General features: G+C 42.6%; 4 protein-coding genes across 8 annotated transcripts in view; 3 read left to right on the forward strand and 1 right to left on the reverse strand.

Moving 5' to 3' along the window:
- Positions 1 to 4,150: 4,150 nt before the first annotated feature.
- LOC135547813 (heat shock protein 30-like) lies at positions 4,151 to 4,847 on the forward strand. The gene has a single exon (XM_064977051.1). The coding sequence runs from the start codon at positions 4,209 to 4,211 to the stop codon at positions 4,845 to 4,847; it is 639 nt and encodes a 212-aa protein (XP_064833123.1). The 5' UTR covers positions 4,151 to 4,208.
- Positions 4,848 to 6,007: 1,160 nt separating this feature from the next.
- On the forward strand, positions 6,008 to 7,801 carry LOC135548273 (heat shock protein beta-11-like). Its single transcript, XM_064977699.1, has one exon. The coding sequence runs from the start codon at positions 6,130 to 6,132 to the stop codon at positions 6,757 to 6,759; it is 630 nt and encodes a 209-aa protein (XP_064833771.1). The 5' UTR covers positions 6,008 to 6,129; the 3' UTR covers positions 6,760 to 7,801.
- Positions 7,802 to 7,943: 142 nt separating this feature from the next.
- LOC135548274 (heat shock protein 30-like) lies at positions 7,944 to 9,889 on the reverse strand. Its single transcript, XM_064977700.1, has one exon. The coding sequence runs from the start codon at positions 8,941 to 8,943 to the stop codon at positions 8,326 to 8,328; it is 618 nt and encodes a 205-aa protein (XP_064833772.1). The 5' UTR covers positions 8,944 to 9,889; the 3' UTR covers positions 7,944 to 8,325.
- A 1,602-nt stretch (positions 9,890 to 11,491) lies between these two features.
- Positions 11,492 to 12,854, forward strand: part of LOC135548271 (poly [ADP-ribose] polymerase tankyrase-1) — a 179,774-nt gene continuing 178,411 nt past the window's right edge. For all 5 annotated transcript variants that reach the window (XM_064977694.1, XM_064977696.1, XM_064977695.1 and 2 more), the window contains exon 1: positions 11,492 to 11,931. In XM_064977694.1, the coding sequence (XP_064833766.1) occupies positions 11,511 to 11,931 (421 nt within the window). In that variant the 5' untranslated portion in view covers positions 11,492 to 11,510. The remainder of the gene's footprint in view (positions 11,932 to 12,854) is intronic.

Below are 12,854 nucleotides of genomic sequence, written 5' to 3' on the forward strand. Positions count from 1 at the left end.
TCTGGTTGCGGTCTAGAAACACCAGTAAAGCAGCAGAAATTTAATAGTGTGAACTATGCCTGACTGCTAAGCTAGAGGCCATCCATGAAAATATGTTCCCTTCACCCCCAAGCTGGTTTCTGGGCCAAGAGTAGCCTCAAGTCATTATACCCTCAGAATTTCATGCTCTGTGTGCGAAGCAGGAGGTCCGTTTTATAGGGGCTGTTCTGTTCTGGAGGTGTGACTCTCTGAGATAGTGTTTCCAGGGCTGTGTGATTTTTATCAAGGGTTTGTTCTTCTCTCCATGTTGACACCATGAGGTTTGAGCAAGATGCATTGATGCCACAGGTGATTAGGACTTTGATAAGTGATTCATCATCTTTACCCGGGACTTATTGGGCCAAGCAATACAACTGACTTTTATTCACTGGTCAAAGCTCTAAGATGTTCCTTTCTCTTTCTAGGCTTGAGTGGTTAAAGCTGCTGAAACAGCAAAAACATCAATCCAATTTCAAAGCAGCACAGAGTGTTCAATTTTCACAACAGACCAATGACGTTATTGAAGTTAACACCTATTTATCATACAGTACACACCTTTGAGGAATTATTAAGAATTCTGGTGTTATAGATTGAAAATGGTGCATGCTAAAGTGCAAAAGGATGCTAATTTATAATTTCCTTTCACATTTCCTGGAAAGGTTGATAGGAACATAATCAGATGCAGAAAAACAGACCCCTTTACTACCGGGCTGACCTCCACAGCATACACCCTCTTTGCTCCTGCCTGGATGACGAAGAAACATCAAGTACTACCTGGATACAAGAAGGAGCCAGACGTTTCATCTACATGCAGTAACAGACAGTCAGGTTCTGGTTACTCTGACTTCAAGGACAAGGTAAGTCTCGTTTAGCAGAATGGCCTTCTGATATGTGGCTGTCCTCAAATAATCATGCAGCATATTCTGTTGTGATAGACAGCCGTAAAACTACATTGTAAAGGAGGAACAAGTTTAGTCACAACCCAGTACACCACCAGTATGTCTCTCTGAGGGCCCGGTTGATTGGTACAGTAAAGCTACCTGGAAGTACTGCAGGGCAGAGGAGTCCTCTGTTCTCTGGTCAAACACGACCCAGCAGCCAGACAGCAGTCTATCTTCTCTTCTCAGCTGTCTGAATTTATAATTTCCTTTCACATTTCCTGGAAAGGTTATCTTCTCATAATCAGATGTCAGAAAAACAGACCCCTTCTCAGCTGTCTGCAAATTTCAACCCTTCTCAGCTGTCTGAACAGCATACATCTTCTCTTGCTCAGCTGCCTGGAACCGAAGAAACATCTCTTCTCAGCTGTCAAGAAGGAGCCATCGTTTCATCTACATGCAGTAACAGACAGTCAGGTTATCTTACTCTGAGCTTCAAGGACAAGGTTATCTTCCTTTAGTCTGAATGGCCTTCTGATATGTGGTTGTCCTCAGCTAATCATGAACAGCATATTCTGTTCAGCTGATCTGAACCGTAAATCTACATTGTAAAGGTCTGAACAAGTTTAGTCACAACCCAGTACACCTCAGTATGTCTCTCTGAACCGGTTATTTACTCTTCTCAGCTGTCTGAAGTACTTCTCAGGTCTGAACCCTTAGTCCTCTTTCTCTGGTCAAACACTGTTAGCCAGACAGCAGTCTATCTTCTCTTCTCAGCTGTCTGAACCGTTATCTTCTCTTCTCAGCTGTCTGAACCGTTATCTTCTCTTCTCAGCTGTCTGAACCGTTATCTTCTCTTCTCAGCTGTCTGAACCGTTATCTTCTCTTCTCAGCTGTCTGAACCGTTATCTTCTCTTCTCAGCTGTCTGAACTGTTATCTTCTCAGCTGTCTGAACCGTTATCTTCCCTTCTCAGCTATCTGAACCCTTATCTTCTCTTCTCAGCTATCTGAACCCTTATCTTCTCTTCTCAGCTATCTGAACCCTTATCTTCTCTTCTCAGCTATCTGAACCCTTATCTTCTCTTCTCAGCTATCTGAACCGTTATCTTCTCTTCTCAGCTGTCTGAACCGTTATCTTCTCTTCTCAGCTATCTGAACCGTTATCTTCTCTTCTCAGCTGTCTGAACCGTTATCTTCTCTTCTCAGCTGTCTGAACCGTTATCTTCTCTTCTCAGCTGTCTGAACCGTTATCTTCCTTCTCAGCTATCTGAACCGTTGTCTTCCCTTCTCAGCTGTCTGAACCATTATCTTCCCTTCTCAGCTGTCTGAACCATTATCTTCCCTTCTCAGCTGTCTGAACTGTTATCTTCTCTTCTCAGCTGTCTGAACCGTTATCTTCTCTTCTCAGCTGTCTGAACCGTTATCTTATCTTCTCAGCTGTCTGAACCGTTTCTTCCCTTCTCAGCTATCTGAACCGTTATCTTCTCTTCTCAGCTATCTATGTCTTGATTCTTCTCTTATGGAAAGCTAGTCAAATCATCAAATAAAAGTGTATTTGTCACATACACGTGTTTAGCAGATGTAATTGTGGGTGTAGCAAAATGCTTGTGTTTCTAGCTCCAACAGTGCAGTAATATCTAACAATGCACACAATCTAAAGTAATTTGACATATTAGCTTGATCTAGTTTCTTTCATGCATACGTACCATCTTGAACAGTAAGCTCTGTCTCATCTCGGCCTGAGCTCAACTGTAGAGAAAGCCCTTGGTGTTGCCACTGTTTGGCCACCTGTATCTCCCCCTGTACCTGGTCCTCATTCGCAGAGAACAGATTGATGGAGGAACAGGTCACTTCTGAACTCCTCTCCATAGTTCCATCTGTAGCAACTCCTGTAATTATTTTCTGCAGATGGGTCTGAGTTTGGTGGAGGTGGGAGGGGAATTATTACTGTATAACAACAAAGAAAAATCAACACAATTTAGTTTTAATTTAGCTAATATACTGAATAGAAATATAAATGCAATGTGTAAAGTGTTGGTCCCATGTTTCAAGAGCTAAAATAAAAAATAAAAGTTCCCAGAAATGTTCCATACGCACAGAAAGTTATTTCTATAAAATGCTGTGCACAAATTTGTTTACATCCCTGTTAGTGTGCATTACTCTGTTACCAAGATAAACCATCCATCTGACAGGTGTGGCATATCAGGTGCACTTTGTGCTGAGGACAAAAAAGGCCACTTTAAAATGTGCAACACAATGCACATAATGTCCATTTATCTTCCATGAGCCGCCTCCAACGTCATTTTAGAGAATTTGGCCTCGCCACTGCAGACCAAGTGTAACCACACCAGCCCCGGACCTCCACATCAGACTTCTTCACCTGCGGGATCATCTGAGACCAGCCACCTGGACAGTCGATGAAACTGTGGGTTTGCACAATATCAACATAAAGCTAACATTCCAATATCTCACTGGCCTGATATTTTTCAATAATCAGTTTCAATAAATTCAAATTTTCTAAAGCCCTACTAAAATTATTTGTTTCCTAAGATGTTCATTACATGTTTGTAAACCTGACTTCTGAAAACAAATTATGTGGACATGCAATGTAGGCTTTTGAGTATTTGTTGTGTTTTTAGATAATTGCATGTGAGGGAATTGTTTTCACACAATTCTGAAAAGATTGTTTTGATTATTTAAAAGAAAATGCATGGAAAATATGTCAAACAAACATTCATTACGTTTTCAACAATATTATAATAACACCAACATCTACACATGACCAATTTTATAATGCTGTACAATCTCCCAAAAATGTTCTAAAATTTGATTTCTCCCTGGAATATTTTTGAATGAGTTCATCTAAATTTTGACCTGTGACAACAACTCCTGACCTGTGATGGCAATTATCTTTATAACTTAGCTTATAATCGTACTTCCACTTCGGTTTGGTTCTGCTCATCATCTATTTCAAGACATTGAAGAAGAATAGCCTGCATACGCTCCATAAATAATGCAAATGTAAAAATGAATAGGATTCCAAACACATTTTAATTTACAATTCATGTCACAAGTAACAATCATATTTGGCTGAAGCAATCATCTGTGAGAAGGTAAGAGCACTAATACCTGAGGAATGTGGAAAGCATCCAGCTTGTTATTGTGGTAAAGACAGGAAAGTTCCTGAAGACAATGTAGCAGAATATTAACCATGTGAAACTCCCACTGCTGAGACAAAAACCAACCCAACCAACACTGAACACACGGTACAATCTCAGAGCAAGAGGACTCAACATTAACATCGACTGAAGATGCTGTGCTCCCGAGTATTCCAGTCTTCCCTCAGCCCATTGATGGACTTCTACTGGCCTGTGTGCAGTCTTTGGCCAGAGGTCCAACCTCTTTTCTGCCAGCGGTATTTACTGCTGAGAAACATGCTGGAGATCAAGAGCAGTCTGGAGCTAATGGAGAAACATCAGCAGAACATCTTTGGAGAGATGGACCATGTCCGAGCCTCTGTGGTCATCCAACCAGTCTCCTACACGCTGGAGAAAGAGAGAGAGGGTTTTGCCCTGGATACTAAAGACTTCTCCCCAGAGGAGTGGTCTGTCAAGCAGGTGGGCAGGAAGCTGAGAGTCAGTGGGAAGACAGAGAAGAGGCAGGATGATGGGGAAGGCTCTTACTCTTCCAGATGCCAGGAGTTCAGACAGGAATTTGATCTGCCTGATGGGGTGAATCCTGAGACTGTCACCTGCTCCCTGGATCATGATGGGAAGCTCCACATCGAGGCTCGAAAGAATCCATCATCTGCTGAGGAGGTGGCTGAGAGAGTGGTGCCCATCAACTGTAGCCTGGATGTGAAGATGCCACAATTCCTCAGCTCACAGACAGAGGGCAGCAACATAGACACTCAGAGGAATCAATATCTCAACAAAAAGTTGATAGCCTAAAGACTGAACCTATTTTCACTTCAAATCTCATCTTTGAATTTTTTGTCATGTTTTTTTATAACATTATCTCTGAAATTTCATGTTCATATGTGTTGTTTTGTTACCCAATAAAATGTAAACTAAATGTATTTTTGTGTACCAATAAATGCACCAACAGTACTTTTAACAGTTGTTTTGAGCTTATTTCACATACAATATTTCAGTCCCAGTCTTTGGCAAGTCATTGAAAATGACCTACTGTAACCCTGACAAAGGTCTGAGAAAACCCAAATATGTTGTGTCATAGTCCCTATTTATATTCAGCCCTATTGTGTCTCCTCCAAAAGCTCAGTGGATTTAATCTGCTGCCATGGTTTAGGAATACAGTAACACATTTTTCTCTTATGACATCTTCCCATATGTTCCTTAAAATTGATTGGCCATGGCAATAGTCTGTGTCCAGATCAAGTGCCCCTTTAAACAGTTAATTAACTTGGAGAAGTTGCTGGAAAAATCCCACAAATAGAATCTTAACAGTTCTTCTACAGTCAAATCGAGCATAATATTGCATTACAGGTGGTGACTAATTATGCTACCCAATACACACTATGAATAATCTTTTGGTTGTGTGATCTTCTCTCTCAACAACCACATAGCTGTATTTAGAGACAGAGTAAGGAAGCAATGTCGTCAGTGGGGGTGTACATTTCAGGGTCACATCCGACAAGTGTTGAGGGAAGTTAAATACTGACTGAAGCTATATTAATGTATTTACTGCAAGTCATATCAATAAGGGGAACAGATTTCTGAAGTGCACTTGTCATTCATTCCATGTCTATCACTCAAGGCAAAACCATATATTAGATATATGTTATCTTCATAAGCACAGTGATATCAGGAATACTTTGGATTTGTTGTCAGGGGAAAAGGTTATTCAGGAACAGAAAATGGCAGCATGACAAAGCAGCTGTTGTAGATTCCTTTCTAACTTTGTAGGACGTTATGTGCCCCTGCGACTCCGACCTGCTTCTGTGGTCACTCTGTAAATAGAGCAAAGATATATCCCAGAGGCATTTGGCAGTTAGACTGAAGTATTACCAGGGGCTTGTTTTGGAGTATGACAGAAGTTGCGTAGTCATAACACACTAATGTAGCAGTCAAATGGAATGCTACTGGAACTTTCCACTGGACAGGATAAAAGCTGTGAGCCCTAGTCTGCTCCGGACATAAGCTTTCAGAAACACACTCAGAGACGAGACCAACAGAGACCAGCAGAAACGACACAGACAGAGTTGATTTGAAGATGCTTTGCCCCAGCATGATGCAGCCTTCCCTCAATCCAATGAGCCCAATGAGCCCCTTCATGGACTTTCACTGGCCCGTTCGCAGTCTCTGGCCAGAGACACGGCCTCTCTTCTTCCAGATGGAGCAGGAAATTATGCGAAATATGCAGGAGATGAGGCACAATATGGAATATATGCAACGACTGCACCAAAAGATTTTTGAAGACATTGAAGGCCCATTATCTTCAACTGACTTCAAGCCAATCTCTTTCCAGATGGGAAAAGAAAACAACCGTTTTGCACTGACACTGGACACTAAAGACTTCTCCCCAGAGGAGCTGTCTGTCAAGCAGGTGGGCAGGAAGCTGAGAGTCAGTGGAAAGACAGAGAAGAAGCAGGATGATGGAAAGGGCTCCTACTCTTACAGATGCCAGGAGTTTAAACAGGAGTTTGATCTGCCTGAAGGTGTGAATCCTGAGACTGTCACCTGCTCTTTGAACGATGGACAGCTACAGATCCAGGCTCCAAAAGTGGTTGCTGTGACAGAAGGCAATGAGAGAGTGGTTCCTATCACTTGCTTACCTGCCATAACCTCACCCGGCGCTGCAGCTGAGAGCACTGCTGTAGAGGCAGAGCCCAAGAAGGACTGATTATGATGACACTGTATCATGATATAACTAATACCATTAACTTTATGGCTGGACAATAATATACAACTCCCATGAATACTAGTCAGTACAGACATCAGTGAATTATCTCGGGTAAATTGCTCTTTGTCAAATTTGATAAATGCAACGTCAATAATTCTCAACGGCATGGAATGTAAAGCCAATGTTTATGCACAGTCAATAAATGTATTATTATTATTTTATTTTTTACAATGTTTTGCCTTGTTTGATGTAATGTCGTTAAACAAACCAGTATTTCAGTATGTTGCATTTGGGTAATTAATATTTTTCCATTTAAATCATGTCCCTGAGTTGGTATGATGGGTATGCTCTGGCCTGGTAAACTTTCCATTTCAATAGATGCCTTGAAAATCAAATAGTGGATCAAAAGACAGAGTTTGATTTCATGAAGAGTAATGTAGTTAAACAAAATGGTGTTAGAGTAATGTAGTTAAAAGGTTATTAGAGTAGTTAGAGTAATGTAGATAAAAGGTTGTAGGGTAGTTAGAGTAATGTAGTTAAACAAAATGGTGTTAGAGTAATGCAGTTAAAAGGTTGTTAGGGTAGTTAGAGTAATGTAGTTAAAAGGTTGTAGGGTAGTTAGAGTAATGTAGTTAAACAAAATGGTGTTAGAGTAATTTAGTTAAACAAAATGTGCACAAACAGGTTATGTGTATGTACAGTATATTATGTGCAAAGAATTAGGAATTATAATAGTGATTTACTAGGATCTGGATCGTTCCGTGTGTGTCTGTCTGTGTTAGTGTCATATTCACAGTGTTCCAATGTGCTAGAGAATATCTGAGTTTCATAGGAGTGGAGTGGTAGCAGTGATTACACCAATCATGTTGTTGTCGTCATGATATCACTGAAGAGATCCTGACATATCTGAACTATTTCTCACAACACTGTAAAAGGTTAAGAGCAGTGTGAACACTGCATATCAAAAAAGATGACGAGTAAGAAATTATCCCATGACCTGAACATGTAACTGCAATTAAAGGTCTGGTAAGGTTGTCCTGAACTTACACTGTTTTTCTGATTATTTATGTTAATAATGATATGCTTATATATAAACAAAAATATGGGCCTGAATGTTAAATATACTTCCCTCTAACTAACATAATGAAATGGTATATTTCACAAAAAAGAATTTCACAACTGTCTGAGAAGTATACTGAACATTGTATTGGGTAACAAAACTACACATTTTATCAAAACATATCATGACATTTAGATAATTCAGTAGAAAAACAAGAAAATCCATAAAGAAGACAGTGTCAGTCTTTAGGCCAGCCTTTAGCCCCTCTATCGATTCTCATTATGTTGATATTAATTGAAGAGTTGATAATGACTGCAATATTATGTATAGATTTGATTGATTCAATTAAATAGCATCTCAGATTGATTGTTACAAGATATGAAATGTAAATGCATACAGTTTCATAACCATAAAAATATAGATTAGAAAATGTAACATCCAGTCAAATAAAAAATAGCATAATAATATGATCAGTCTTTATGTGAAATAGTGTTCTGTTGTTTCTCCTATGTGTCTGAGGTTCTGCCCTCTATGTTGCTGCCCTCTGTCTGTGAGCTGAGGAATTGTGGCATCTTCACATCCAGGCTACAGTTGATGGGCACCACTCTCTCAGCCACCTCCTCAGCAGATGATGGATTCTTTCGAGCCTCGATGTGGAGCTTCCCATCATGATCCAGGGAGCAGGTGACAGTCTCAGGATTCACCCCATCAGGCAGATCAAATTCCTGTCTGAACTCCTGGCATCTGGAAGAGTAAGAGCCTTCCCCATCATCCTGCCTCTTCTCTGTCTTCCCACTGACTCTCAGCTTCCTGCCCACCTGCTTGACAGACAGCTCCTCTGGGGAGAAGTCTTTAGTATCCAGGGCAAAACCCTCTCTCTCTTTCTCCAGCGTGTAGGAGACTGGTTGGATGACCACAGAGGCTGGGACATGGTCCATCTCTCCAAAGATGTTCTGCTGATGTTTCTCCATTAGCTCCAGACTGCTCTTGATCTCCAGCATGTTTCTCAGCAGTAAATACCGCTGGCAGAGAAGAAGTTGGACCTCTGGCCAAAGACTGCACACAGGCCAGTAGAAGTCCATCAATGGGCTGAGGGAAGACTGGAATACTCGGGAGCACAGCATCTTCAGTCAATTTTAATGTTGAGTCCCCTTGCTCTGAGATTGTACCGTGTGTTCAGTGTTGGATTCTGTCAAAGCAGTGGGAGTTTCACAGCTTTTATATTCTTTCTCTTGTAGCTCCAGTGTCTTCAGGAACTTTCCTGTCTTTGCCTAAGTTCTCCACTGGGTGTCACCGTGGGAGTAATTTTCTACATTTGGATGTTCAGTAATAGAATAGGCTGTGCACATATCTGTGATGATATTGGGTATATTTTCTTCCCTATGTGTTTCCCAGCAGGTCATTAGTACGTCTCCCATAAGATTTCCGTGTACAATGTGTTGTCTGTTCACACTGCTATGCTTTATCTTGGCCAGGTCGCAGTTGTAAATGAGAACTTGTTCTCAACTAGCCTACCTGGTTAAATAAAGGTGAAATAAAAAAATAAAAATAATAAAAAAAACTCCAAGATTAAAAAAGCATAGGCTTACGTTCAAATGGGCAGGACCAGAATGGTTGCAGAATGTCAATTTTCACCATTGTAACTATAGACTAGTTTTCAAATAGCTTTCATTTTTCATATGTAATTTGCAAGGCTATGAATGGCAAGGCAGAACAACTATATAGGCCAACCTGACTGACAGTGATTTCAGCTGCTCATTGAAAATTAAATTTCCTATACAAGTCATGCAAGAAAGCTTTTTTTCTGAAACGGATATTGCCTGTTAGATATGCTTCATATTCATGCCCATGTCAATATCAGGACAGGCAGCCTAGCAGTGACTCAGGCTACTTGAGATTAAGTGAAAAATGTGATCTGCATAGGGACATATCATGCTTAGTCAATGTGCAGTATGTGCAAACTGAATTTCACAGACATTTACATTTACATTTAAGTCATTTAGCAGACGCTCTTATCCAGAGCGACTTACAAATTGGTGAATTCACCTTCTGACATCCAGTGGAACAGCCACTTTACAATAGTGCATCTAAATCATTAAGGGGGGTGGTGAGAAGGATTACTTATCCTATCCTAGGTATTCCTTGAAGAGGTGGGGTTTCAGGTGTCTCCGGAAGGTGGTGATTGACTCCGCTGTCCTGGCGTCGTGAGGGAGTTTGTTCCACCATTGGGGGGCCAGAGCAGCGAACAGTTTTGACTGGGCTGAGCGGGAACTGTACTTCCTCAATGGTAGGGAGGCGAGCAGGCCAGAGGTGGATGAACGCAGTGCCCTTGCTTGGGTGTAGGGCCTGATCAGAGCCTGGAGGTACTGCGGTGCCGTTCCCCTCACAGCTCCGTAGGCAAGCACCATGGTCTTGTAGCGGATGCGAGCTTCAACTGGAAGCCAGTGGAGAGAGCGGAGGAGCGGGGTGACGTGAGAGAACTTGGGAAGGTTGAACACCAGACGGGCTGCGGCGTTCTGGATGAGTTGTAGGGGTTTAATGGCACAGGCAGGGAGCCCAGCCAACAGCGAGTTGCAGTAATCCAGACGGGAGATGACAAGTGCCTGGATTAGGACCTGCGCCGCTTCCTGTGTGAGGCAGGGTCGTACTCTGCGGATGTTGTAGAGCATGAACCTACAGGAACGGGCCACCGCCATGATGTTGGTTGAGAACGACAGGGTGTTGTCCAGGATCACGCCAAGGTTCTTAGCGCTCTGGGAGGAGGACACAATGGAGTTGTCAACCGTGATGGCGAGATCATGGAACGGGCAGTCCTTCCCCGGGAGGAAGAGCAGCTCCGTCTTGCCGAGGTTCAGCTTGAGGTGGTGATCCGTCATCCACACTGATATGTCTGCCAGACATGCAGAGATGCGATTCGCCACCTGGTCATCAGAAGGGGGAAAGGAGAAGATTAATTGTGTGTCGTCTGCATAGCAATGATAGGAGAGACCATGTGAGGTTATGACAGAGCCAAGTGACTTGGTGTATAGCGAGAATAGGAGAGGGCCTAGAACAGAGCCCTGGGGGACACCAGTGGTGAGAGCGCGTGGCGAGGAGACAGATTCTCGCCACGCCACCTGGTAGGAGCGACCTGTCAGGTAGGACGCAATCCAAGCGTGGGCCGCGCCGGAGATGCCCAACTCGGAGAGGGTGGAGAGGAGGATCTGATGGTTCACAGTATCGAAGGCAGCCGATAGGTCTAGAAGGATGAGAGCAGAGGAGAGAGAGTTAGACTAGAGGAAAATTGTGTTAAGTTTAATGAATTTTCCTTATCTCATAGGACAGACGATTTATGCTATTCTGTGGGTTGTGTACAGTGCAAAAATGTAAAGGTTGATTATATAGTATAGCAGCTATATAGCCTCACCCCGGTTCCCTGCCTAGTCTATTCAAATCGAATTGTATTGGTTAATTGGCTAGTCTATCTGGTTGAAAGAGCAACAATAAACTGTTATAAATAACACGCTCCTTTATCAGAAATGTGGGATTACAACATTAGAAAAATATTAGAACATACTGTTTTGAAAGCCTGTTATAAAAATATTTTTAGGGGCGATTTTCACTGCTGACAATCGAAACCGGAAGTTACAGTTTCCACTTCCAGGAAGTTTAGCCAATATATTTCTTGTTCCCAGTGGGACTGTTGTAAAAAATGGCGGCGCCTCGTCGCCCTTCTCAGCAGCAACAACAGAGCATATGCTCGCCATCTCGCAGTACTTATCTTTCCCCCACACCTCCGGGATCTCCTACAGTTCCCGGTGCTGAACTAGACAGCGCCGGTGATCAGGAGTTAACTCCGGCCTCCCCCGATATCCCTGCCCCAGCCCTGAGCAGTAGCACCAGCTCCTCTAACGTTAGTACCACCGGGGGTGGCATCAGCACTGGCCCCAGTCCTAACTCGGGCAGCACTAGCCCCGCGGGCGGCGACTGCGGCACAAGCGGGGCTTTCAGAGAGTTGTTTGAAGCCTGTCGCACTGGGGATGTATCGCGGGTGAAGAGGCTGGTGGATACGGTTAACGTCAATGCCAAGGACATGGCTGGTCGAAAATCCACTCCTCTGCACTTCGCTGCAGGTAGCGTTAACGACGGCGTATTGGCGACCGGTATTGTCATGTTATGCTCACTATGACGAGCTGGTTTGTTTTGCTAACTAGTAGCTAGCCAACTACTTCGGTAAATAGTTAACTACTTAACTAACAAGTTTTCTTAGGCCAACCTCTTATAGATATCTTGCCCACTCGGTTTGTTAGCTAGTTAACAAACGTTGGTTACAAACTTGGATAGTTAGTTAGCTAATGTTCGGCTAGCTAGATTGTCGAAAGGACCTAGCCAGCTAGTCAAACAAAATGGACTCCCCCTTCGGGTAGGGGTACGGGGTGCTATTAGCCAGAAAGTTGTAGTCAGCAAGTTGCAATAAAAAAGTACAGGCCCTGCCAAGTAGTCAGGCAGCCAGCGTAATTAATCTAAAAACAATTGTAGATCACTAACTAGCACGTTGGCTTGGTAAGATATTCTTGTATTAAACAAGGAATTTGGCAGGCAAACAAAAAATACAGAAGTAGATGTGACACACAACCATTATGTCTTCTCATAATAAACAAAGGAAATATGTTAAATAATGATAGAAGGTTGTGTTACACTGTATTAGTGATACATTCGTGGCAGTGCGTCCTATGGATGGTAAACGCACCTTCAAGGCTGCCTCTAGCCTTTTAGGGCCCCTAAGCAAGATTTAGTTGGGGGGGGGGGGGGCTCTCACAAATTTTTAAAATATATTTTTTCAGTTAAGCAGATTACCTGCAATTGTTTACATTTTAATGACCTTTGCCATCTTAATATGATATATGTGTGAGATTGTCTAACACAATCAATGTGTCCCCCCTGGAGGGCAGGGCCACTGGGCACGGGCCCTGTGTTCCCAGTCAGTATTCTGCCATGATAGGGTTGCACATTTTGGGGAATTTTCAGAGGTGGAAACTTTCCGTGGGAATATATG

This window comes from Oncorhynchus masou, chromosome 11 (genome assembly GCF_036934945.1).
Source record: "Oncorhynchus masou masou isolate Uvic2021 chromosome 11, UVic_Omas_1.1, whole genome shotgun sequence".
Classification (NCBI taxonomy): Eukaryota; Metazoa; Chordata; class Actinopteri; order Salmoniformes; family Salmonidae; genus Oncorhynchus; species Oncorhynchus masou.

What these genes read in the sequence shown, in the direction of transcription:
- LOC135547813 (XM_064977051.1), top strand. Translation starts at nt 4,209, where the DNA reads ATGCTGTGCTCCCGAGTATTCCAGTCTTCCCTCAGCCCATTGATGGAC.
- LOC135548273 (XM_064977699.1), top strand. Translation starts at nt 6,130, where the DNA reads ATGCTTTGCCCCAGCATGATGCAGCCTTCCCTCAATCCAATGAGCCCA.
- LOC135548274 (XM_064977700.1), bottom strand. Translation starts at nt 8,943, where the DNA reads ATGCTGTGCTCCCGAGTATTCCAGTCTTCCCTCAGCCCATTGATGGAC.